The 25,909-nt window shown below is 36.1% G+C and overlaps 1 protein-coding gene across 1 annotated transcript in view; it reads left to right on the top strand.

Annotated features, from left to right (window-relative positions):
* The window catches only part of yjefn3 (YjeF N-terminal domain containing 3), a 46,636-nt gene that overhangs the window by 18,774 nt on the left and 1,953 nt on the right, over positions 1-25,909 (top strand). Inside the window, exons 2-5 of the mRNA XM_051095293.1 lie at positions 11,524-11,632; positions 20,863-20,973; positions 23,528-23,641; positions 23,759-23,909. Coding sequence (XP_050951250.1) covers positions 11,524-11,632; positions 20,863-20,973; positions 23,528-23,641; positions 23,759-23,909 — 485 coding nt within the window. The remainder of the gene's footprint in view (positions 1-11,523; positions 11,633-20,862; positions 20,974-23,527; positions 23,642-23,758; positions 23,910-25,909) is intronic.

Here is a 25,909-nt window from a genome sequence, read left to right as displayed (position 1 = left end):
GTTCATTTTTTGAAAAATAAAACCACATCCCCTGAGAATACGAGAGGCTGCATCTTAATGAAGATATACTGCATATTTCTTTAAGCTGACTTTGTGCTGTTTCTCTTTCTGGAAAATAACTAAGCAATGTAATCTAATACACTCTCGTGACAACGCAATAATGCATATAAGATTGCGAAAATTGTATGATATTGTGCAACTTTACAATTTTTGGTTGATGTTTGGGTTGTATGTCAAAGTATGGCAGTATGAGCAAAATGTTATATCATGATATAAGTAATTTTATTTCATATTCACTACTGTATATCACAGTGTAGTTTTTAGGGGTTCAAGCACGGAGTGTTGAAACCCTATTTTAATTGTTAGAATGGTCACAGATCAGCGATCTCCATGTAAAACTGATCATGCAGACCAAACCGTAAGTCGTAGAGACTTGAAATTTGAGTTTTCATAAGATTTTGCCATCTTTAAATTATGGCTTCTCATGAAACTAATACTAAGTAAAGAAAATAAAACATTTTATTAATCATGTTTAGGTTTTTTTTCCATACAGTTTTCCATACATACAATTTCACAATCTCATATGAATTAGGACTTCTAATGAGATGAAGTTACAAAAAAATTGTGGTTAGGTTTAGTTTTTATTATTTTATTTTTTATTTTTTTGTATAATTTTGCCATTTTGTGTAAATTATGACATCTGTTGAGACTGTTATCTTGTACAAATTCTTGTGAGACTAAGTTAGACTAATTTACAAAAAAAGTTTAGGTTTCAGTTGCATGTTTTTAGGTGTATATTTTATTCGTACAATTTGAAATGATTTTGCCATTTCATATGAATTATGTCTTATCATGAGACTAAGTTGCAAAAAAAAGGCTTTTTTTTGGTTTTAGGCTTGGGTTGTATGTTTTACTTCGTATATTTTTTGTAAAATCTTCAAATTATGGCTTCTCAAGAAACTAAGCTATAAAAAGAAAAATATTTTATTGTTTAGGCTTAGGTTTGGGTTTTATGTTTTAGTTATACTTATTTTCATACTGTTTCTTTTACAGTTTCAATTTTGCAATCTCAAATGAATTATGACTTCTAATGAGATGAAGTTACAAAAAAAATATGGTTAGGTTTAGTTTATATGTTTATATGTCATATTTTTTTTGTATGATTTTGCCATTTTGTGCAAATTATCACTTCTTTTGAGTCTAAGTTAGACTGAAGTTTAGGTTAGGCTTAGGTTTCGGTTGCATGTTTTAGTTTTTTATTTGTACAGTTTTGGATTTTCGGCAAAAGGATTTTGCCATTTTGCATGAATTATGACTTATCATGAGACTAAGCTAGTCTAAGTTTTAGGGTTGGTTTTGTGTGTTTTACTCATTTTTTTTTTTTTTATACATTTTTCTTTTTTTTTCTTCTTTGAATTATGGCTTCTCATGAAACTAAGTTAGACTAAGTTATGAAAAGAAAACATTTTATTCTTTAGGTTTAGGTTTGGGTTGTAAGTTTTAGTCATACTTATTTTTGTACAGTTTCTTATGATTTCACCATCTAGTACAAATTATGACTTCAAATGAAATGAACTTTTAAAAAATTGGTTGTTTAGTTTTAATGTTTTAGTTACACTTTTTTAAATAGGATTTTGCCATTTTGTGCAAATTATGACTTGAGACTAAGTTAGACTAAAGTTTAGGTTAGGCTTAGGTTTCAGTTGCATGTTTAAGTTGTACATTTTATTCGTACAATTGCAAATAATTTAGTAATTTCCTAGAATTATGACTTATCATATTACAAAGTTAGTCTAAGTTTTAGGGTTGGGTTATATGTTTTACTCATAATTTTTTCATACATTTTCGAATTATGGCTTCTCATTAAAAAAAAAACCCAAGCTGTACTAAGTTATGAAAAGAAAAGATTTTGTTGTTTAGGTTTAGATTTGGGTTGTACGTTTTAGTCATACTTATTTTTAGCACAGTTTCTTATGATTTCGCCATCTCGTACAAATGATGACTTCTCATGAGACTTTCAAGTTGCAAAAATTGCATTAAAAAAGCATTAAAAATCAAACGTTTCTCATAAATAATCTTAACGCTCTGCTCTGGAATGCTGCAATCACCGAAAAGCAGTCAAGCGTGAAACTTAATTCGCATTCTAAGCATATTCGTCATTAGATTACACTCCAAATTGGCAAAAGATAACACCCTAACCTTAAGTTTTACTGATTCCACAGTTAATTCAAGGGATATGATTCAGTGTTTTCACACCGCATACATCCTGCGTTACTCCAGATGGCTGTCACAGTTGTTTTATTGCCTTAAATTAGCCTGTTAAATTACACTTCAGAAATAATCACAGGACCAAATCTACGGTCAAACACATCTGTTACTAACGCTGAATATTCGCTTTCTTCATTTGCTGCCGAACTCCAGTTCAGCCATGCGGCGGTTTTAATTGGGCCTGAAGGAGTGTACCTGCGCCTCCTATTTTCAGTCTTTTTCTTCCCTACATCCTTCAACCTGTCTGCGGGCACCGTCGGCTCGGCGACCTGACTTGCTCCGTTACCATGGTTTCCTCCACTTGCACAGTCTCCTGTGGTCCTCTCGCTATATCTAGCTGGGCACGGTTACTTGAGAATCTGCCAACTGGCAGAGGCCATAATTACATAAGCACATGACCGTCGAAAAAGTTCCACTTTGATGTAATGCTGCTGAAGGGAACTAATGGATTTAAGCCATGAATTGTGGTTGCTAATCACATTTCGTGGTCTCTCCATCTTTGGCAGGCCCAACTGCTGCTCGGTACTTCATTGTCTGGTCCGCCTGAACTAAACGGCCCGTGTTAAAATGCAACATCCCTCGATGGAAGTATCATTATCACGCGAGATCAGATTTTACGACTGGTGCTTGAGTAGAGCCTCCAAATGAAGTTCTCCCGAAGTCGCTCCCTGGTGCCAAATGCAGTCCATCAAAATCAAGCCTCCGTGTCACCAAAAAATGCTGCCATGGTGACGGGCAGCCGTCCCGGAGCTGACTGGCTGCTGAACAGGCCCGTTCATGAAGAGGTCCGTGCGCTTGCACGCTCTCCGCCAGATTCCCAGAGCTCCAAAAGTGGAACGGTTGATGTATTGTTGTCATTTCGGAGGGGAAGTTGAGCCGCCTCAGCAATGGGTTTCAAAATCGAGTTAACAAGCCCATCCGAAGATGAGTTTATGGGTCAGCGATAGGACTTGAGACGATGCCCATGACCCGTTTATCGATTTTTCCCAGAGAAATTGCCGAAACGTGATCCTTTCAAAGGCATTAAAGTAGCTCGTTGCTTTCATGCTTTCAAAAAAACGATTTAAGCTCCGATGTAGCCTGCTGTTGTTTACCGGTTCATCTGGCCAGATGAAAGTCATTGAGCAGTGAGTTGGCCAGCTGGGCCGAGGCCTGATACCATTTTCAGGTGTGTCTGCTCTTCTGGATCCCTTACACCCCAGCGGACAGTTGAAATGCATAATGATGGAGGAATCATGGGTCAAAGAGTTGGTCTTGGACCAAAGGCGAGGTAAGCATTTGATTACGCAGAAGTAAAGGAGGATGATACCTACAATATGGATGTTATTACATTACTGGCAAGAACTGTTTATCATGATTCTCCTGTATTAAGGAGCATTAGTCCTGTAATTCCTGTCAAATCATTGTCGTTTTGGTCTTTCTGTCACCAGTCCAAGCACCGCTGCCATAAATCCAGCACTTTGGATCTTAATCTCTGAAAGCGGTTTTTCCGATGCACCGTGCCAACATAATGACGCCCTTCTAGACCTGCTGTAACCATCTGCTCTTCCAACAATCTTCTTGAACACTGATATAAATGAAGAGCTTCTTGAAGAGCATTTTCAGTTTGTTTCAGTCATAGTTTTTGTCTTTTGACAAACACATCCTTAGAATTCAGTAAATATTTTGTCATTTTTTGGTTTTGGTCCATTTTGTTCTAAAATCGCTGTTTTTGGTTAATGAAAAGAATGTTTAAACAAAAAAATTAAAACATGTTATGTTTTAATTTAAACGCGTATTAAAGGAGAAGTCCACTTCCAAAACAAAGATTCACTTATAATTTACTCACCCCCTTGTCATCCAAGATGTTCATGTCTTTCTTTCTTCAGTCATAGGAAATTATGTTTTTTTGAGGAAAACATTTCAGGTTTTTGCTCCATATAATGGACTGATATGGTGCCCCGATTTTGAACTTCCAAAATGCAGTTTAAATGCAGCTTCAAACGATCCCAAATGCAAACTTTTTTTTTTTTTGGTGACCCTTTAACATATCCGAATCATGTACATGACTTTTTTGTGTGTTCATATAGCTAATGCAGCAAAAGGTTATGGCGATTTTCTCAATATTTTGATTTTTTTGCACCCTCAGATTCCAGATTTTCAAACAGTTGTGTCTCAGCCAAATATTGATAAATTGATACATTTATTCAGCTTTCAGATAATGTATAAATCTCAGTTTTGAAAAATTGTCCCTCATGACTGGTTTTGTGGTCCATATTAGGATCTTTAGGGAGAATTAGGGAATTTTTATGGGGAAGGGTCACAGGTAGAAAACCCTCCTCACTGACTGCACTCCAAAAAAATATTTAGAATTATTGTTTTGTAGTATAAATATCTAAGAATTCTTGAATCAGGATGCATTTACTTGACAAGTAAAATGACTTAAGATTATGTCTTGTTTTCTAAAAAAAATATTCACATTTTGTTAGTTTTTGCTTAAAACAAGCAAAAATATCTGCCAGTGGGGTAAGACAAATAATCTTACATCAAGGGCTAAACAAGATTATTTTTCTTGCCCCATTGGCAGATATTTTTTCTTTTTTTTAACACAATTTGGGTCATTTTTTTTAGAAAACAAGACATAATATCTTCAGTCCAGTAAATGCATCCTGATTTAAGAATTTTTAGATATTTATACTAGAAAACAAGACAAAAAGACTAAGGAAGAAAATCATTTTTTGCAGTGTGGTTTTATAGCCTATACCAGCGGTCTCAAACTCAACTCCTGGAGGGCTGCAGAATTTAGTTCCAACCAGCTCTAATTCACACCTATTTGGAAGTTTCTAGCAATCCTGAAGACCTCGATTAGCTGGATCAGGTGTGTTTGATTAGTCTTAGAGCGAAAGCCGTGGCTCTCCAGGAATTGAGTTTGAGACCACTGGCCTATACAGTGACTTTCACTGCACAACAACGATTGTAAAAATATGTATTTTAAATATTTATATTTATTAATAAATATAAATATTTTAAAATGTTTTGAGTTTTGATAATTCAGGGTCATTCGGCTAGTTTCGACTGGCCATTGGGCTAGTTTTGTTATTCATATCCAGCAATTCTGCATCGAGCCGTTATCTTACTGTGCAGCCAATGCGCGTAATAGAGCTCCCTCAGGGCTAAAATGGTTATTTATCTTTTCTACTGCACAGTCTGTTGTATTTTTTGCTATTTGTACTTAACATTTATGGTCTGGAAATGTGTTTGGAAAGGTCAGGGTGGGTATAAGGGCAGAGGTGAATAAAAGTGAGCCTGAAATATGGTGTGTTTATAAAGAGTGGAAAAATGGAAAGCAACATGGAAAAATGTGAAGAGTGGACGGCATGTTCCAGTATTTGTTTATCTCTTTCATACATAGTTCGTCGAAACATGGATAGGCTCAGGAAGGACATACCATGTTAACAGGAGACATGTTAAATATGTTCTCTGTCATCGTCAAATATCATCTCCCTGCTCGATTAATGTCAAACGCAGGCTAATCTTAGCATAAGAGTGTCACGTTTGATGCATATTTCATCTTCTCTCTAAACATATGTCAGGCAATCCAGGCTCCTCGCTGCCAAGAACTGTGAAGTTGTTCCAGAACGCTGGTGTCAGCTTTATCCCACTGTTCTTTGGCTCCGAAATTACCTTTGGAAAGCGACGTGTCCGCTGACTCAGACACAGTTACGCTGGGTGTCATCACCGCTCACCATATCTGCTCTTTTGAGCTCACCTTTTCCTCACTGCTCTGATACTTTTTGATTAAAAAATGTTCTTTTGATTCATCGCCCTAAACTTTTTAACCATCTCCAAGGACTATTTTGTTTTTCCCATTACTTCCAAACCATTTGTGATATTTCAGCAGATTTAATTGGAGGGGTCCAGCATTAGTCTGGGTCGAATAGCGCCACTCCATCCCTTATGTGGACTTCGTCCCAGAGCAAGCTGTCCGCTTGTCCCTGATGACCATTCCTCCACTCCAGTGCCTCAGACTGGCTTTTATGTCATTAACGAGCAGGAAGTCGCAACACTCATTAGGGAGGAATCAGCAAGGGCTTGAACGTCAACCTTTTAGAAGTTTTTAATTGCTTTAAGAGTAACACGAGAGTTCAGCTCCTGGATCTTCAGCATCATTAGATGTTGTTTCTCACTTCCCTTTCCATGAATCATTCAAGACAGTTGAAACTTCAATCTATACTTGCTGTATGGGATCAACCTTAAGAGTCGTTTTATATTTGGGATCGCAGATTGTTAATTAATGTAACATAGTAGGTTTCATGTATGATTTATTTGTTTCATTTAAAAAAATCTAATTGTGGAGTGACCCTCTATTTTTTTCAAATGTTATATTAAATTGCAAGCAAATGCTCATAGCGGCATTTACACCAGGGCGCATATCCATCATCTGTCATTAAAGAGTGCATGCGACACTGTGTGAAAATGATTTTGTACCGAATAAATTAGCAGATGTCAGCCGCGCCGAAAAGGCTATCCACCCCCCGCCTATAACCCCTCCGTCTATCACATTATTGGGAGCCCGGAGGGGCCGTGCGCTAAGTTTGGCAGTTATGCAAATAGCAGTGTACTCTCCTGTTCTCCGTAGTCATTACTTTTCCTTTATATCGTTTTCACCCACTCATTTCCTTTGTTAAATCGGTCCTCACTGAGAACATTGGGTTGTAAACCGGATTCTTGTCAGAAGTGGCTGGTCCCCTAAAACAAGCCCGCTGATTTAACTGAGAGAGGTGGTTATTTAGTTGTCTCGTGGTGTGCTGAGGTAATTACAGTGGTTGAAAATGAAGAAAAAGAGGGAAAACGTTACCAAAAGGATATCGAGATCCCCCATGTTGTGCTATATGCTTAACAGAAGCATTCATGTATCTCCTTGCAAACATGCAAAACCATTTCAACACTGCTGCGTGTTAAGCAAGCTAGCAGATTGGAGGTAAACAACCTCATTAGGCGAGTTGTTATTACAGCTGATCAGCACTATTCGCGACTCACAGATAGCGTGGCTCCTCTTGGGGAAATTAGGAAGACTCTCGGGGCGGGTGCCCGGGCTGATACTGTTGTTCATTTGACTGTGCATTCATGTGTGTATTTGCCGTAAGGATGATCAACAACAATTAGCCCTCGCTCTGTGGAATAGCAATGCTGGGGGAGATGCTAACGCAAACCTGTTGTCATTTTCAGGGCTTCCTTATGCTCTTAAAAATAAAGGTTCTTTATTGGCATTGAAGAACCTTTATCATCCATTCCAGTAAAGCTTCTTTACAGTGGAAAAAGGTTCTTTAGATTATTAAAATGTTTCACATTTTTAAAAAAAGTGATGTTCACTGAAAGGTTCTTTTGTTTTTTTTCTTTGGCATTGTTTGTCAAAACCCCATTTTAGGTTCTTTACTGAAATCAGTGGTTCCATGAAGAACCTTTCACATCCAGGGAAACTTTCCATTCCAGTAAAGCTTCTTTACAGTGTTAAAAGGTTCTTTAGATTATTAAAATGTTCTTTACACTAAGCAAAAATGGTTCTTTTAAGAACTGTTCTTGGAAAGGTTCTTTGGGGAACCAAAAATGGTTCTTCTATAGGTGCTTTTTCACCGCTTAGTTCTAGTAACTAGCCAGCAGGGTGGTTCCTAGAGAACCAGTTTTCACCCCATTTTCCTGGTTGCATTCGCACCAGCAGCAGGAACTCTGAAGCGGCCAACAGTGACGTGTTTATTTGCGGCATTTAGAAACGTCAACAACCGGTGAATGGAGAACACCGTGATCTGAGCTGTTGCGTGTCGTGGGTTTCGTGATAAAGGGAATGTAAACACAATTTACATGATTAAAAAAGCATTAAATCTGACTAAATCTCCTCTGACATGTTGCAGTGTTACATATAATTGAGGTTGAGAAAAGAACACAATTCTGCAGACAACAGGAGTAAATGGAGTGAATATTTTTACACAGCTTTTCTTTTTAAAAAAGCATGTAATGCTGGTTGTCTGGTGTTTCACATGTGTTTGGCCAATCAGTGTACAGTATGTCACTGGTAGTTCCTATAGAATTGTTTTAGATCCTACTCTGAGGTAGGAGCTAATTTAGTTCCCCAAACGGAGTTCTTAGAACTAAATATGTTCCTAGTTCCTACGGTGCAAACACGCCAAAAAGCAGGAAAAGTGGTTCCTTTAAGAACTGTTTACTGAAAGGTTCTTTGGGGAACCAAAAATGGTTCTTCTATTGTTTGTGAAAACCCCCTTTTAGAACCTTATCTTTTATAGACCCTTAAAGGGATCATCGGATGCCCATTTTCCATAAGTTGATATGATTCTTTAGGGTCTTAATGAAAAGTCTATAATATACTTTGGTTAAAAATTCTCAATGGTTGTGTAAAACAACACTCTTTTTACCTTGCCAAAATCAGCTCTGCAAAAATCATCTCATTCTGGTCGAGGCTGCTTTAAATGCAAATGAGCTCTGCTCGCCCCGCCCCTCTCTTCTCTCTGTGGAGAGACGAGCCTGTTTACTTTAGCCGCTAAACTTGCTAACTAGCACATTATTAGGGAAGGCGATCGCAAAGATTAATAAAAAAAAAACCTTATACTCACTTCTGCTGTAAGTGAAGCTGGATCACGAATGATTCGTGCAAACATAGACGAATATATATAGATCGGGAGGTGCATTCTCTTCACAAACAAACGTAACCTACTGCAAGTTCACTTTTACATGCTGTTTGAACATTAATGTGTGTTGGCAGTGTATGTACAAATCTACCCTATAATGATCAAAATCCATGCAGTGGTTTTTAATTAATCTGTAAAAATAATATCCCCTTTTTCAGATCGAGCCATTCTCAGATGCCTGTCGTTGTGGCGTCACACCCACAGAGGCCGCTCCCACGATAGTTGATTGACATGAGCGTCTTACCTCAGATCAGCTGTAACAGTCTACCGTCTTTTGTTTCGATGGCGGAGCAGGGATGTAAGTTAGACAAGAATATCTCCGATTGCGCGATTGAGATGCTGTGTTGCTGGATGTAATAATGAACATATTGGTCGTTATGTACTCCCGACATCTGAGCCGCTGAAGATGCAGTAGATTACATTTGATTGTGAAGGGAATGTGCCTCCTGATCTACATATATCCGTCTATGTTCGCGCAAATCATTCATGATCCAGCTTCACTTATAGCAGAAGTGAGTATAAGGGTTTTTTTTATGAATCTTTGCGATCGCCTTTCCTAATAAAGTGCTAGTTAGCAAGTTTAGCGGCTAAACACGGCTAAAGTAAACAGGCTCGTCACTCCACAGAGAGAAGAGAGGGGCGGGGCGAGCAGAGCTCATTTGCATTTAAAGCAGCGTCAACCAGAATGAGATGATTTTGCAAAGCTGATTTTGACACGGTATAAAGGGTGTTTTACACAACCATTGAGAATTTTTAACCAAAGTATATTATAGACTTTTCATTAAGACCCTAAAGAATCATATCAACTTGTGGAAAATGGGCATCCGATGACCCCTTTAAGGGTGTCAAACCTTTCCATTACATAAAAGATTCTTTAGCCTATATTGGGAAAAAAGCTTTTTAGATTTTTTAAATGTTCTTCACACTAAGAAAAACATGAAGGACAATTAACTGAAAGATTATTTGTGGAACCAAAAATGGTTCTTCTATGGTGTCACAGTCTTTATTTTTAAGACTGTAGATGAGCTGATATATATTAAGTGGCCTAATAATATAATTTCATTTGGGCTGATGGGTGATCTGGATGCTGGGAGAACAGTCTGAGCCACGCTGTCCCCTGCTGGTGAGATTCCCCCATTGCAGTTGATCCACTACAAAGAAGCCTAACTTAAGATTCAGGGATGCATTGTTTTAATTCTTGAGAGATATTAAGTGAAGCAAGATTTTGTTGAGGTCCAAAAACAGTTTCTTGAGGTTTGAGATGTCTGTAATTTATCTTGTGCCTGGACCCTTTCAGAGAACTTCGGAAATATATGGTTGTCAGGACTACCCTGAATAGGTCGATGGGAACGGAAATATCAAAAGCGCTAGACTCGGCTGAACTTTGCAAATATCACTGTGTCACAGTACGCCAGGAAATCTCCCCCTGCAAACTCGGCTTGACGGCTGTGGAGCTCTATTGGAGACGGTAAATGCCAGAAAGCTGGAGTACCCCACGTTGAGGGTTACGGCAATGATCAGAACTGAGTAACCGCTTGGTGACCTGTTGACCAGTGCCAAAAATATGGCTGATGTCTGTCTGTCTATCTATCTACATCAAATTTAAAAAACATGCAGTACGTGCAAAGGACAAGCTCATTATTTTTTGTTAGTAAACTTATTTGTTTTTCTGATGCGATAGTGAGAACCAGATAGTGACAGAAAATTGCTTTTTATTGAAATGGAAAATGCCGCATTCAGCCAGGGAACTTCGTGCGTACAGTTGAGAGAACTCAATAATGTATAATCATTTTCATAAACAGTTCTTTGTTCTGTTCTTCTGGTGCCTGAAGCAATAAGAGACAACAAAGAAAACACAAGCAAACCTGTTGTCTTGGAAACATACTGGAAAAATGCCTCGGGCTGAAATGCAACAATAAATCAACAAGTTACAAAAGACAGAAAGGTATCCAAAAAACATTGTAATACTATTATACTCTACTAAACTTATTCTATATTACAGCACTATTAAAGTATTAATATTGTGAATTAGCTTTTATATTATTATGTGCTATTTTTATTTGCATCTAGGTTAATTTAGTTCATTTATTATGCATTCATCTTAAAATTAGGATTGTAATTTAGTTTTAGCATCCTGAGAGTAGTTATATATACTTCCAGCAGAGGGCTCTGATGTTATGAGCGTACAGTAGGTTATTACAAGCCTCCCCCGTGTTTAAGTCATGAAGTAAGGGCCTGTATTTTACAGTTACGTTGTGCTCCCTGTAGCCCACATTAACTCCCAGTAACATAAGCTTTGAGTGTGGCTAAACAGGCATTAGGCGGCGAGACATGATGCCTGGAATGGATGGCATGTCTAATACAATGTGCTCAGAATAAACACATAAATGTCAGGTGCTGTATTGCAGTCCTTGGTTTCCATGTGATCAAACCCCCGCCGTTTCCATCTTGGCACTTGTTAGCATTCATGCCGAAACAAAGCATGATTTATTTATCGTCCCCACTGGTAAGCTAATACCATGCGTGTCATGAGCTTTGTGTCAATGCGATTTGTCTCTTTGTCTGTCTTTTATAGTAAAACGGAGGTGGCGACTGTTGAGACGGAGCTCCTGAGGGACTATCGCTTTGGACAGCAGCAGCTGATTGAAATATGGGGCCACGCTTGTGCTATTGCCATCACAAAGGTTTGTCCGACGCACGAACACGAATTACACTAATCGTGAGCACGAATTGGCAATTAACACGTGTGAATCCTGAATCTAATCTTGTATTTACTGTACACAAGCATTTGCCACTCTCAGCATCTGTCGGCATTTGCCGAACTTCAACCAATCCTCTTAAGAGACGAGGCCCTGCTGCATTTGATGATGAAAACAGCGGGAAATCTTTGATCTCGCTGTTTCTGTAGAGGGTTTGACCGCATCTGCTGCTCTAGGGGTTTTCTCATGAAAAGGGGTTAAAGAATGATCCAGAACAGCAATCTGGCACTTTTGCTTCAACACAGACAACAACAACAACAACAACAACCGAAAAAAAGATTTTGTATCTGTCTGTTAAACATGAAGTTATAACTGTCAGATATAAAGCCACAATTACAAGACAAATGCACAATTATAAGAAATAAAATGACGTGTGATTTAAAGTTGTAGTTAGGTGATATAGTTACGACTTCCGAGATACAAACTTATATTACCCTTATTATATGTTACGAAACATCACAATTATGAGAAACAGTTGCAGTTGTGAAATATTAAGTCACATTGTGAGATACTGTATAAAGCCACCATCTCTGAAATATAGATTTGCAATTACAAGAAATAATGACAATGCTACGAAATGTCACTATTATTTTACAGAAAGTCATAATTATGACAATTAGTTGCAAAAGTCTGAATTGTGACATATGAAGTCACACTGTGGGATATAAAGTCACAATTTCTAAGATATCTAAATTTGCAGTTTCAAGAAATGTTGCAAAAAAAGTGACAATTGTGTGAAATAGTTCCGAAGAAAATCTGAAAAAAGTCGTAAAAGCGAAATATGAAATCACGTGGTAAGATATAGTCGGAATTTCCAAAATATAAATTAGCAATTTCAAAAAATGTTGAAAAAAAAGTGATGATTGCGTACTGTAAATAACTGCAGTGCTGCAAATAAATTTACTGTTTTACGAAATGTTGCAAAAAAGTGACGATTACGTGAAATAGTTGCGGTTTTGAGAAGAAAAATCGTAATTGCGAAACATGAAGTCACACTGCGGTTCTGAGGAAAAAATTCAAAAAAAGCAAAATAGATGAATATTTGCAATTTCAAGAAAATTAAATAGTTGCAGTTCTGTGAAAGTCGTAATGGTGAAATATGCGAATATAGTCACATTGTGAGATATAGTCAAAATTTCTGAAATATGAATTTGCAATTTTAAGAAATGTTACATAAAAACTGACGATTATGTGAAATAGTTGCAGTTCTGAGGAAAAAAGTCGTAAGTGTGAAACAAAGTCGCATTGTGAGATATAGTCAAAAATTCTTAAATCTAAATTTGCAATTTTAAGAAATGTCACAAAAAAGTGAGAATTATGTGAAATAGTTGCAATTCTGGGGAAAACAGTCATTACTGTGAAATATGCAAATATTTGCAATTTCAAGAAATGTTGCCAAAAAGTGATGATTTTGTGAAATAGTTGCAGCTCTGAGGAAAAAATTTGCAATAACGAAAAATAAAGTCGCATTGTGAGATATAGTCAGAATTTCTGAAATATAAACTAGCAATTTCAAGAAATGTTGCAAAAAAATGTGATTATGTGAAATAGCTGAAGTTCTGAGGAAAAAGGTCGTAATTGTGAACTTTCTGAAATATAAATCTGCAATTGTAAATGTTGCAAAAAAAGTGATTTACGTAAAATAGTCGTAATCACTAAATATGCAAATATATTCACATTGAGATATAGTCAGAATTACTGAAATATAAATTTGCAATTACAAGAAATGTTTATGTGAAATAGTTCCAGTTCTGAGGAAAAAAGTTGTAATAGAGAAATATGTAAATAGTCACATTGTGAGATATGGTCAGAATTTCTGAAAAATAAATGTGCAATTTCAAGAAACGTCACAAAAAAAGTGACAATTATGTAAAATACTTGTAGTTCTGAGGAAAAACGTCGTAATTGCGAAACATGAAGTTACATTGTGAGATATAGTCAGACTTTCTGAAATATAAATTTGCAATTGCAAATGTCACAAAAAAAGTGATGATTACCTAAAATAGTTTAAGAAAGTCGTAATCACTAAATATGCGAATATATTCACTGATATATAGTCAGAATTACTGAAATATACATTTGCAATTACAATAAATGTTTATATGAAATATGCAATTATGTGAAATAGTTGCAGTTCTGAGGAAAAATTAGTAATTGTGAAATATGCGAATATTTGTAATTTTAAGAAATGTTGCCAAAAAGTGACGATTTTGTGAAATAGTTCCAGTTCTGAGGAAAAAAATTGTAATAGCGAAAAAATATAGTCACATTGTGACATATAGTCAGAATTTCTGAAATATAAATTTGCAATTTCAAATGTCGCCAAAAAGTAATGATTACATAAAAAAGTCATAATCACTAAATATGTGAATATAGTAGAAATGTTTATGTGAAATATGCAATTATGTGAAATAGCTGCGTTCTGAGGAAAATAGTCGTAATTGCAAAATATGCAAATATAGTTACATTGTGAGATATAGTCAGAATTTCTGAAATATAAATTTGCAATTTCAAGAAATGTCACAAAAAAGTGAGAATTATGTGAAATAGTTGCAGTTCTGAAGAAAAATTAGTAATAGTCAAATATGCGAATATTTGCAATTTTAAGAAATGTCGTCAAAAAGTGACGACTTTGTGAAATAGTTGCAGTTCTGAGGAAGAAAGTTGCAATAGCGAAACATTGTTACATTGTGAGATAAATGAGCAATTTTAAGAAATGTCGCAAAAAAACTGACGATTATGTGAAATAGTTGCAGTTCTGAGGAAAAAAGTTATAGTCAGAATTTCTGAAATACAAATTTGCAATTATAAGAAAAGTCGCAATTAAGTCGCAAAAAGTCTAAATTCTGAGAAACAGTTGCAGTTCTGAGACAAAAAGTTGCAGTTGCGAAATATGAAGTCGCTTTGTGAGATGTAGTCACAATTTCTGAGATATAAATTTGTAATAATGTGAAATTGTCATAATTACAGGAAATGTCACAATCTTGAGTCGCAGAAAGTCATACTTAAAATTATGAGGTGAAACATGAAGTCACATAGGAACATTTAAAGTTACAATTATGGGAAACTAAATTTGTCAAACCCGCAATTATGAGAAATACAGTAGCATTTTTTATTCAAAGGCAGAAATAGGTTTCCATACAAAAGGGTTACAAAGAGGTGATTTAGCTTATTTTTAAGGGGTCATGTCATATCTTGCTTTGAGTGCTAGAATCAACACCATTCGGGTTCATTCACCTCCAAAATCTCACTTTGCGCTTAAAAATCCCTTGTGACAAATCCAATGCACCGTCATCGAAGGTGTGGAAAGTCTCTCGTCTGTGGCTGGCCTGCAGTCAGATGGTCTCGGGGCCTTACGTCTCAGGGCGGCCTGAGGGCTGCGATAGAGCCAGGCCAACCCAAACCAGACTGCTGCGGTCACCATTCCATCTGGATTCAGTCAGGCTGACAGGCAGCGCAGGGCTCCTCTTGACCTACCTGAGAGTCGGTTAAAGCCCGAAATTGTTTCCTGATTTGGCTTGTGTGAATTTTCAACCCCTGTTAAGAAGCGTTTTACAGACTGAACCTTCCGCCCCTCCAAGGCTCCCGGTCACCAGCAGCCGCCACGGTTAGCGTCAACAAAACTTCCTGCGCCGTGACCTCTGTGAGGTCGCCATAAATTGCAGCTAAAGAAAACACGCCGCCCGGTAGCTCTGAGACAAGCATTACATCAGCTCAGTTATGTGTGTGCCCAAGGGGGGACAAAATCTTGGTTGTATTTTACCACATTGTGATTTCACAACCAAACTATCCACCCCAGTGGATGCCAAAAACAACGTCATCTGTCTACATCGGGGGGATAAGTGCTTTGGTGTTGAGCTACATCAAGGCTGATGTCTGTGATCATTCCCTGCTTTGGATATCAGGAAGTTATTTTTATCACCATGGTTCATGAATCGTTCTTTGTGTTTTCAAGTGAAAAATTCAGACTGACGTTACCTCTCGTACAACACTGTCTGTGATCTCTTTCTGATTTCTTTTTGTATTTTCCCATGATTACATTTTAATTCTAAAATGGTAGATATTTTCTTTTAAGTGTGATTAGGGTTTGGGTTAAACCATGTCCTAACTATGACTTTGACAAGAAAGTTTGAAACTTTTCATTTAGTTTTTTATTTCTATTTTAGTTTTCATTCTATCATTGCTCATTTTATTTCAGTTTTAGGTTTAGTTTTGTTTTTTTCTAGTGTTTTAAGGACTGCCAAAGTTAATGTGTTTTATTAATAACTGGTATTATTTAAAAATAATTTTATTTTGAGAATGAAAAAAAAAAAACCCCACATGATTTCTCTTTGTGTTCATTTTATAGTACGGCATTTTTTATTTACTTTTCATTTTAATTTTATTTTTAATTTTCCTTATATTGTTGTTTTAGTTTATTTGTTATATTTTTTTATTTGTAAATATTTTTAAAATATTCTTCCAATGTAGATGTACCTCTCATTCATTTTTATTTTATTTTTTACATTTTTATTTATTATTCCCCCAGTGTAGATGGATCTGTCATTGTGTTAGTTTATTTTATTTATTTTTTTATTTTTAGAATTTTACAGGATTATCTCTCCGACGTAGACTGATCTATTATTGTTTCATTTAGTGTTTTTTGTTTGTTTTTTCAGATTTTTTTAGAATTATCCCCCCAATGTAGATGGATCTGTCATTATGTTATTTTATTTTATTTATTTATTTTAGAATTTTACAGAATTAGCCCCCTGATGTAGACGGATCTATCGTTGTTTTCGTTTAGTTTTATTTATTTTATTTTATTTTTTAGATTTTTTTTCATTATTCCACCAGTATAGATGGATCTGTCATTGTGTTCATTTATTTTTTATTCATTCATTCATTTTTTTATTAATTTATTAATTCAATTATTTTTATTAAATATTATTATTATTTTTTGTTAGAATTATTCCCTCAATGTAGATTTTTTGTAGAATTTTTAGAGTTATCCCCCCAATATAGATGTATCATTGTTTTATTTCATTTTATTTTTAGAATGTTTTAGAATTTTTCCCCCGATATAGACGGATCTATTTTTGTTTTAGTTTAGCTTTATTCATTTTATTTTTTAGAATTTTTTGGAATTACTCCCCCAGTGTAGATGAATCTACCTTTGGTTTAGTTTAATCGTAGGTTTTTTATTTATTTATTTATTTATTTTTTTAGATTATTATTTATTTATTTATTTTTTTAGAATTTGTTAGAATTAGCCCCCGTTATAGACGGATCTAATGATTGATGAAAATTTCTCTGTCCCCGCTTTATAGTTCTCCATTTTTAATTTACTTTACCATTTTATTTTTTAATTTTCCCTCTTTGTTTCATTGTTTTCTTATATATATATATATATTTTTTTTTTTTTTTTAATTAAGAATTTTATGAAGTTTTAGTATTTTAGGGCTGTCAAAGTACCATTTGACTGTTTTATTTTATTTTTATTTTTTGGTCCAGTTATGTAGTTTTTATTTTAATTAACTTTTTTTAATTACGTTTTTATTTTGTTTTCTTTAATACTGTACCACTCTCAGGAGCCTCGTCCACTGTGAAATCTAATTACTCCAAAACCCGCTTGACATTATACATGCAACAGTTTCACATTAAGTAAATGTAGACAGACAAACTACACTGTCCAGTTTAAACACGCTGTGTGTTGATAAATATAATTCAGTTTATCCTTAGTCCTTTTATAACTACATGACATTTCATTGTAGTTTAAATCTGCTTGCTTAAATTCCTCCATTTAATTTAAATTCAAAAGGCATTCTCAATTCAGTTCTAAATTAAACACAGCTCGGGTGTTAATGTGTGTCAGGTTGAGGGTAAAAAAAGTGCAAGAGCAATTAGTCTAGACCTTCTCTAGAGAGCTCATTTGCTGGAAGCGTGGAAGCGAAATCTAGGGCTTCAGTGGCTCCGAACAGGAGCAGATCAGAGCGTCGGTCTCCAGAGTCCTGGCAGGACTTGACACAACGGAGGATTCCAGCACAGCTGCAGCAGACCTGTAAAAGAAATGAACAATGCATCCACTGGCTGCGGCTCCCAGGAACACTTCATTCCATGCCATTTTCCAGAGAAAAAGAAACTAAACAGAGACAAAGAGCATGGATATTATTTCATACAACACAACTGATCATCAACATCACATGGTTGAACTTTCAGGAATTGTTCTGGATAGAAATGCCAAGTTCTGTTATGAAACTCTAGATGGCGCAAGCTGGTGTCATTAACGCAGACTGATGATGTTTACAGTGTTAAACCACTTGGTACAAGCTGATTGGTTCATGTTGCATACGCCGCCAATGAGCTTGCTGCTTTATATTTAAATGGCTTGTTGGCATTTACTCAGATTACCTCTGGAACCTTCCACCTCCCCAGCTCCACCTGTATAGATCTGCTACGGATTATTAAGGGTTCAAGCGCGTAGCACTGAAACCCTATTGTAATTGTTAGAATGGTCATGGATCAGCGATCTCCACGTAAAACTGATCATGCATACCAAACCGTAAGACGTAGAGACTTGAAACTTGGAGGGATGGTAGTACTCACACCGCTTACAATGTGACCAAGGCTTGACACATTCGGCTTGACGGAGGCGCAACAGGGATCAAAAGTACGAAATCACTCATAACTGTCAGTCAGTCACAGGCTCAAGTGTCTTAATTCGTTGGATTCTTTTGCTCACGGTGGACAAAACACATGTCTCATATTCGATTGTGAGCCTGGCAAAATTTTAGGGTATTTTGGATTTTTTGCAAGACATACTTTTGCAAGCTAGTCCCAGGTTTTCCCTCGATCGGAACCAAGCCAGTGCAGAAAGATTCTCTGGAGAGCACATGTCAATAATTATAGAAAAAAAGTCTAACTTTCGACTCACCGTCGCAAAGGGACGCCAAAACGTTCAAAAGGGACAGGGTCACTTTTAGAAAATGTCTGTAACTCCTGAACGGAATGAGATATCTCCACCAAACTCAGAACACTTATATAAGAGCTCAATCTGAGGCCGCAGGACAAAAGTCACAGAGCTTGGCCACTTGGTGGCGCTATAAGAGGGAAAAAACCTAAAAAATGGCTATACTGGTACAACCATTTGTCCTATCAACATGAAAATTGCTGTGCACGGTCTTGGTCCAGAGTGCCACAAGTGTCTATAAGGACATTTGCGTATCTCATGGCTGCCATTGGTTGATGAAGTTTGAGCACCTAGTAGACAAGGCCGATTGGAACGAAAATTGGTGGGCCTGTTCGACTCACAGGCCCAAAGGTCTGTGAGAAATTTGAAAGAAATCCACCACTGGGGGGGCAATATCATTGTTTATTTAATGGCGTAAACAATGGCATATTATGCGTTTTTTGCACATATATGCAATATTCGTATCATAAGACAGAAATCCTCATTCGAGACAACTTTGCCTCTAGAACCACTGCTGTTAATCAAATAATTTGTTAAATGATTGAGAAGATGTAAAAAAACCTACTTTTGTGAACTAGTCCTAGGTTTTTCACTCAATCTCAAAAAAAAAAAAAAAAACACTGCAGTACAATTCTTTGGACTTTCTAGGTCAATAATTATCCAAAAAATGTTAAAGTTTACCCTTTGGGAAGCTATAATGGAGTCGTTTAGAAAAGGGGCCTGTCTAAATTTACCCAAAATCCTATAAAGCCAAAAGAAAAACTCAAAACTTCACAAAACCTGGTGTGCACATGCGACAGGTGATTCTAAACAAGCATGCAAAGTTTTAAAGAGATTGGATCATAGTTGGCACTATAACAGTCATAAACGTTGCAAAACATAATATTTTAATGTTAAATTACCTGTATTTGCAAAAAAAGCCTTACTGCATAATGTCTTTTTTCATATGTGTTTAAATGCCTTAAAGCGCTTAAACCCTGGTAATCGCTGCTTGCATCTATATTTATATAAGCTACTTAAATACTCACTGCACCGTATCTGTGTATATATTGGCAGTGGCCAATATGAAAAGTCAACACGACTGAGTCTATTTACTTTCTTAATGTAAACAGCTTGCTCCGCCTCTCAAACGAGTATTCTTTCTGATGACATCATCAAGTACTTAGTTATTAGCCCCTCCCCAATCATATAGAAACCTCTTCAAAATCCACTTTTAATGATTCTGAAAAGCAATTTAGCTATAGTCACATCTCTGAAAATGTCGTTAACGGCTTTGCTGCTTTCACTGCCCACTATTATCAACTATATTGACAAGCTCACTTTTGGCCAATAGGAAAATTTCCTACTCGGATTCCCTTTAAAATGACAACAGATGGAGACAGACTTTCATTTTCCACAGTCAGATATGCGTTCAACTCCTGTTCATCCAGCGCTGTGACTAAGACAACCGGCGATGATAATGTAATCTAAACTTCATCAGCTCGCTAATGGAACATCCATGTCAGCTGATAATTTTTCTCCAAAGTGCCATTACCTTCATTAGCGTCTGGTTTCCTCTCTTTCTCGGAAGTCTGCAATTACGCCCACGGTCCATATTTCAGCGGTGGTTAATTGGGGATGAATATAACATGCGCATTACCTTAACTGCTGTTTTTACTTCATTAGTCTGTTCATAACGTCATTTTTATGGCAAGATACTCATCAGGTAGATGAGTAACAAATACGATTCCAAGTTCAGTTTAAAATGCTTTTAAGAAGACTATAAGACATTTACAAAGAAGAGTGCAAACACCTTTCTGTGGTTCTGTCAAAACATTGCTGTTTGTTTATATTTCCCAACCAGCTAGGCATAGCAACAGCTTAACCGATGTCACGTTTTTAGGGCGTGGCTATCTGTATGGCTGGCCAATAGCAGACGGAAACCTATTTGAAAACAATTCTGTTCTGTTTAGTAACAGAAATTACACGCCACACCTTTAAAGACTTAGTTTTGTGAGTGCGCACACGCTTTGGAAAATTCGAACAGCGCCTGTCCAGTTTAGAAAGCTGTCAGAAAGTGTTATTTTAAGGCCGCATCCTGTGGCAGTGTCTCTACGGCTTTTTACTATTGTTGCAACTGTTGCTGGGTCATTGTGATGAACAATACCTCTCCAAATGCAGATAGTACCGAAATGAGACGTCTCTCTTTCCCTCTGTCTCTTTCCAGGCTTTTCCTTTAAGCTCCCTGAGTAAAAAGCAGCCCACCCTGCTGGTTGTTTGTGGTCCTGAGCAGAATGGCTCCATCGGTCTGGTGTGTGCCCGCCATCTGCGCATGTTTGTAAGTACATAGCACTGTGCCGAAAGGCACAAAGAAAGAATGGATACCAACGGGGTGCTGTATTGTTGTTTAAAGTCAATGTGAAATCATAATCGGGCCTATTTACTTTCTTAAAGGGATAGTGTACCCAGCCATCCTAGGTGTATATGACTTTTTTCTTTCAGACAAATACAATTGGAGTTATATTTAAAAATGCTTTGTAATGGCAGTCAATGGGTGTTGAGATTTTGAATCCAAATAAAGTGCATGCATATATCATAAAAAGTACTCCACATTGCTCCAGGAGGTTAATAAAGGCCTTCTGAAGTGAATCGATGTGTTTTTATAAGAAAAATATCCATATTTCATAAACCATAATCTTTAGCTTTCACAAGAGAGTGGCGTTCCAGTGGATGACGCAGGACGCAGGCCTAGCGTAAGCTCCGGTGAGAGTATACTAGTCTCGCGCAAACAAAGAAAAACCAGCATCCTCTTGGCTTATATCGAAATCCTCAATTTTTACAAATCCTTGTTTTTTTACTTCTAATTTGTGACTGGTGTATTGTTTTGTTCTCTCCACTTCGCTTTCACGTTCGCCTACGTCCTCTGTCATCTGACAGTTAGTGGAAAGCAAGAGATTACGGTTTATAACGTTGAAAATATGGATATTTTTCCTACAAAAACACATCGCTTCACTTCAGACTGATCAATTGATGCACTTTTTTGGACTTTAACAGCCCTGCAATTATAAAGCTTGGAAGATCCAGGACATTTTTTAATGTAACTCTGATTGTATTCATCTGAAAGAAGAAAGTCATATACACCTAAAATGGCTTGAGGGTGAGTAAGTCATGGAGTAATTTTCATTTTTGGTTAACTATCTCTCCTTTAATGTTAATGATTCATTACACATTCAGGGCTCAGCACTAAGGATTTTTTTTTCAACTGCTAGTCAGGCCAGTGGTATAAATTTGTAATTTTATTGTAATTATTCATCAAAACATAAGAGCTTGCTTGGCCTCTAAAACTAGTTTTTATTGTTGTAACCACTTTTCAAAATCCAAAATCCAAAAATATGGCACATTACAAAAGTCAAATGTGTGTGCAAATGCTTTTTATGTTGACTTTTATCTTTATAGACAGAAATATTGCATCAATTTTTTTATGGAAGCCTCCCAGCAGCCACACAACATCATAAGACATTAATATTTGGTTAAAACTTTGGTAGTGATGTCAGGTGTCCAAAATTCGATGTCAGTTCAACCTCCAATGTCAATGTTAATTTGATGTCCAATATGAACGTCAACTGGCGTCGATATTTTTCGACGTTGTGTTGTGTTGCGAAAATCTAACGTTAAGCCAACATCAAAATTGCCATCAAATACTGACATCAGCCCGATTTTCATTCTCAACCAAAATGCAACGTCTATCCGACTTTGGGGTCCAACACCAACCTGGCTTATATTGACGTCTGGTGGCCGATAGGCTGTTTTCTCCTTGGAATAAAATTATATAAGTCTGAATTGTGAGATAAAAAGTCCTTTATAATTTTCTTTTTGTATTACAAATAAACACAGATATTAACTCACAATTCCGACTTTTTCTGAGTTCTGACAAGTCTGTATATCTCACAGTTTCAAGTTTATATGGCCAGAAAAAGACAATATTGTTAGATAAAAAGTTGCAATTATCTTTATTTTTTTTTTCCAAACATAAATATAAAAAACTGTGCCTAACAGTCAGCGAATATTATTTTGGCATTCAAATTCGGCTTACAACATGTCCATTTTCTGACTGCACGCATAAAAAAGTAAATAAATAAAGCAGAAGACAACAAAAATAAAATAAAAAATTGATCCACCATGCTGCTCTGTGATGCTAGATTTATGAAGCATCACTATTCGTCTAATAAACATACGCTCTGTTAAAGTTATCCTTTTGTCCGTTCTGATGGAGTGAAGTTTGGCCAGTTTACAATACGAGATTCTTGGAACGAATAAAAAACTCGGAGAGGAAAAAAAAAAGAAGCGAACAATAGAGGGTCATCACATGATGGCAGCTGTTTTATACATTCCCGTCGTACATCTGCATGGATTCTTGTGTCCGTACCAACGTTATGTAAGAAATACATTAAGTTTAACTGCAGGATTGTAATGAACTTACCCGGCAACTTATCCAGACCGTATGGACCTTATCCTGTATCCTGAGCAAATGAGGTGTTTAAAACCATAAATTTCAGTCCACATTTATCACTTCTGATGCTCTTCTTAAATTAAATTATGAGGTAATTATGTTATGTAATTTATGAAGTCCAAAATTTCCCTGCATGTCCACAGAGGGACAAAATATTGCTTTAAAAAACAAAAGTTTTTATGGAGACTAAGCATGAACTGTCTGGTTCATGTATGGCAATCATGGAACACATTTCATGTCTGTTTTTTTACAAAAAAATGACTTGATATTTTTCAACATACAATATTTTTCATAGTCTGAGACTGGGGGGAAAAAAATAAACGGAGACGTGGTAAAAAATTAGTACTGTGTTTATCATCTTCCTCATGTTTCTTTAATCTAGGAATACGAGCCCACCATTTTCTATCCCAAGCGTTCTCCTCAGAGTTTGCACCAGGACTTCACTGTTCAATGTGAGAAAATGGACATCCCGTTCCTGTCCTATCTTCCTACGGAGGTAAGTGTCAATCTTGAATAATGAAGCTCAGCCCACCGGCAGAGAGATGTCAATGTGATGTTCACTCTTCTGGACATCTGTCAATCCTAATCGGATCCCGTCTGACCCCACAACCAGGTCCAGCTGTTAAATGATGCCTACAATCTGGTGATCGACGCCATCCTGGGACCAGAAACCGACCTCAAGGAGGTTAAAGAGCCCTACGCTGGGATGCTGGTGACTCTCAAACAGGTCAAAATACCCATCGTTAGTGTGGACGTGCCCTCAGGTATTTGCTCATTAAACACACAACCTGTTTTAGAGAAATTCTGCCCGGGGCATGCCACAACGAAAAAAGATGTAAATAGAGTATCTACTTGCTAGAAATTGAAAACATGTTTAATGAAAAAGCTCTCAATCTCTTCAGAGGAAGATGTTGGTTATTTTTGTCAGACTAAGCGTTCGCATCAGCGTATTCAAGAAAACTTCTACCAACCGAAACAAATCTGAAGTGTCTATTTTTACACACTGAACATCATTTGATGGAATTCTTGACGGCTAAACATATGCACTGTAAAGTTGGCTACATATGTTTGCATCATACAGAATGTTTATTTACATGATTACATACTACATTTAGTTGTTTGAGTGTTTGGAAAACCTGTTTCATTATTTTGCAGTTTAGATTGGGCACTGTAGTGGCTCAGAATATGCTAGCTAATAAATACTATAGCTGGTAAATCAAATACTAGTTAAATATTGTTGATACATTTGTAAAATAGTCATAATATTATTGACAAATGTATTGCTAACACGTTCGAGGCTAATAGCTACTACACTGTAAAAAACAATTTGTTGAGTCAACTTAAAGTAATTTGTAACCTGGCTGCCTTAAGATTTTAAGTTCAGTCAACTCAAAAAAAGTTTATTCAACTTGAAGTGTTAAATTATACTAAGTGACAACTTAGATATTTGAGTTGAATCAACTTAAAATTTTAAGGCAGCTGGGTTACTTACCCATCTGTTAAGTTTAGCAAGCACAAATATCTAAGTTGTTACTTAGTACAACTTAACATTTCAAGTTGAATAAACTTTTTAGTTGACTGAACTTAAAATTTTAAGGCAGCAGGGTAACAAATTATTTTAAGCTGACTCAACAAATTGTGTTTTTTATTTTTTACAGTGTAGCTACTTAATTATGTAGAATAAGTCAAACGGAATACTTGATACACATTTAAAAAATAAAAGATTAAAAATAAAAGATTGTTGATACATTTTTGTAAGTATGCAAAATAATCAGATTATTGAGAAATTGATTACTAAGAGGTTCAAGGCTAATAACTACTAGCTACTCTTGTTAATAGCTACTACTAGCAGTAAGTCAAACCGAACACTAGATAAACTTTGAAAAAATAAAACATTGTTGATACATTTTTGTAAGTATGCAATAATCGTTGAATTAATAACATGTTCAAGGCTAACAGCTACTCACCACTCTTGCTAATAGCTACTTAATTACGTTGAATAAGTCAAACTAAATACTAAATTAATTAAAAAGTTAAAAGATTGTTAAAACATTTTTGTAAGTATGCAAAACAATCATCAGATTATTGAGAAATTGATTACTAAGAGGTTCAAGGCTAATAACTAACACTGTAAAAAAAAAAAAAAAAACACAATTTGTTGAGTCATCTTAAAATAATTTGTTACCCTGCTGCCTTAAAATTTTAAGTTCAGTCAACTTGAAATGTTAAGTTGTACTAACAACTTAGATATTTTTGTTTGCTAAACTTAACAGATGGGTAAGTAACACAGCTGCCTTAAAATTTTAAGTTGATTCAACTCAAATATCTAAGTTGTCACTTAGTATAATTTAACATTTCAAGTTGAATAAACTTTTTTTGAGTTGACTGAACTTAAAATGTTAAGGCAGCCAGGTTACAAATTATTTTAAGTTGACTCAACAAATTGTTTTTTACAGTGTAACTACTGAATTACATAGAATAAGCAAAAGTGGATACTAGATAAACTTTAAAATACAAAAGATTGTTACATTTTTGTAACAGTGGCGATTTCTTTAAGACTGCAAGGGAAGCTCAGCTTCCCCTATAATGTCACAAAATTAATGGTCAAATTATGTACTATTGTATTAACATTTTATTGACTAAAAATGCGTTAGAAAACGTTCATCTCAAAGACGAGTTCGTTCAGAATCAGTTAGATATAGCAGGTCGGCTGACTTGATTTTCTTCTCATACATTCCCGTAGCGTCACAGTGCATTTCCCCGT

The sequence above is a fragment of the Labeo rohita genome, chromosome 22 (genome assembly GCF_022985175.1).
Source record: "Labeo rohita strain BAU-BD-2019 chromosome 22, IGBB_LRoh.1.0, whole genome shotgun sequence".
NCBI classification, from domain to species: domain Eukaryota; kingdom Metazoa; phylum Chordata; class Actinopteri; order Cypriniformes; family Cyprinidae; genus Labeo; species Labeo rohita.
Note: the sequence above shows the minus strand (reverse complement) of the source record. Positions and strands in the feature narration are given on the sequence as shown.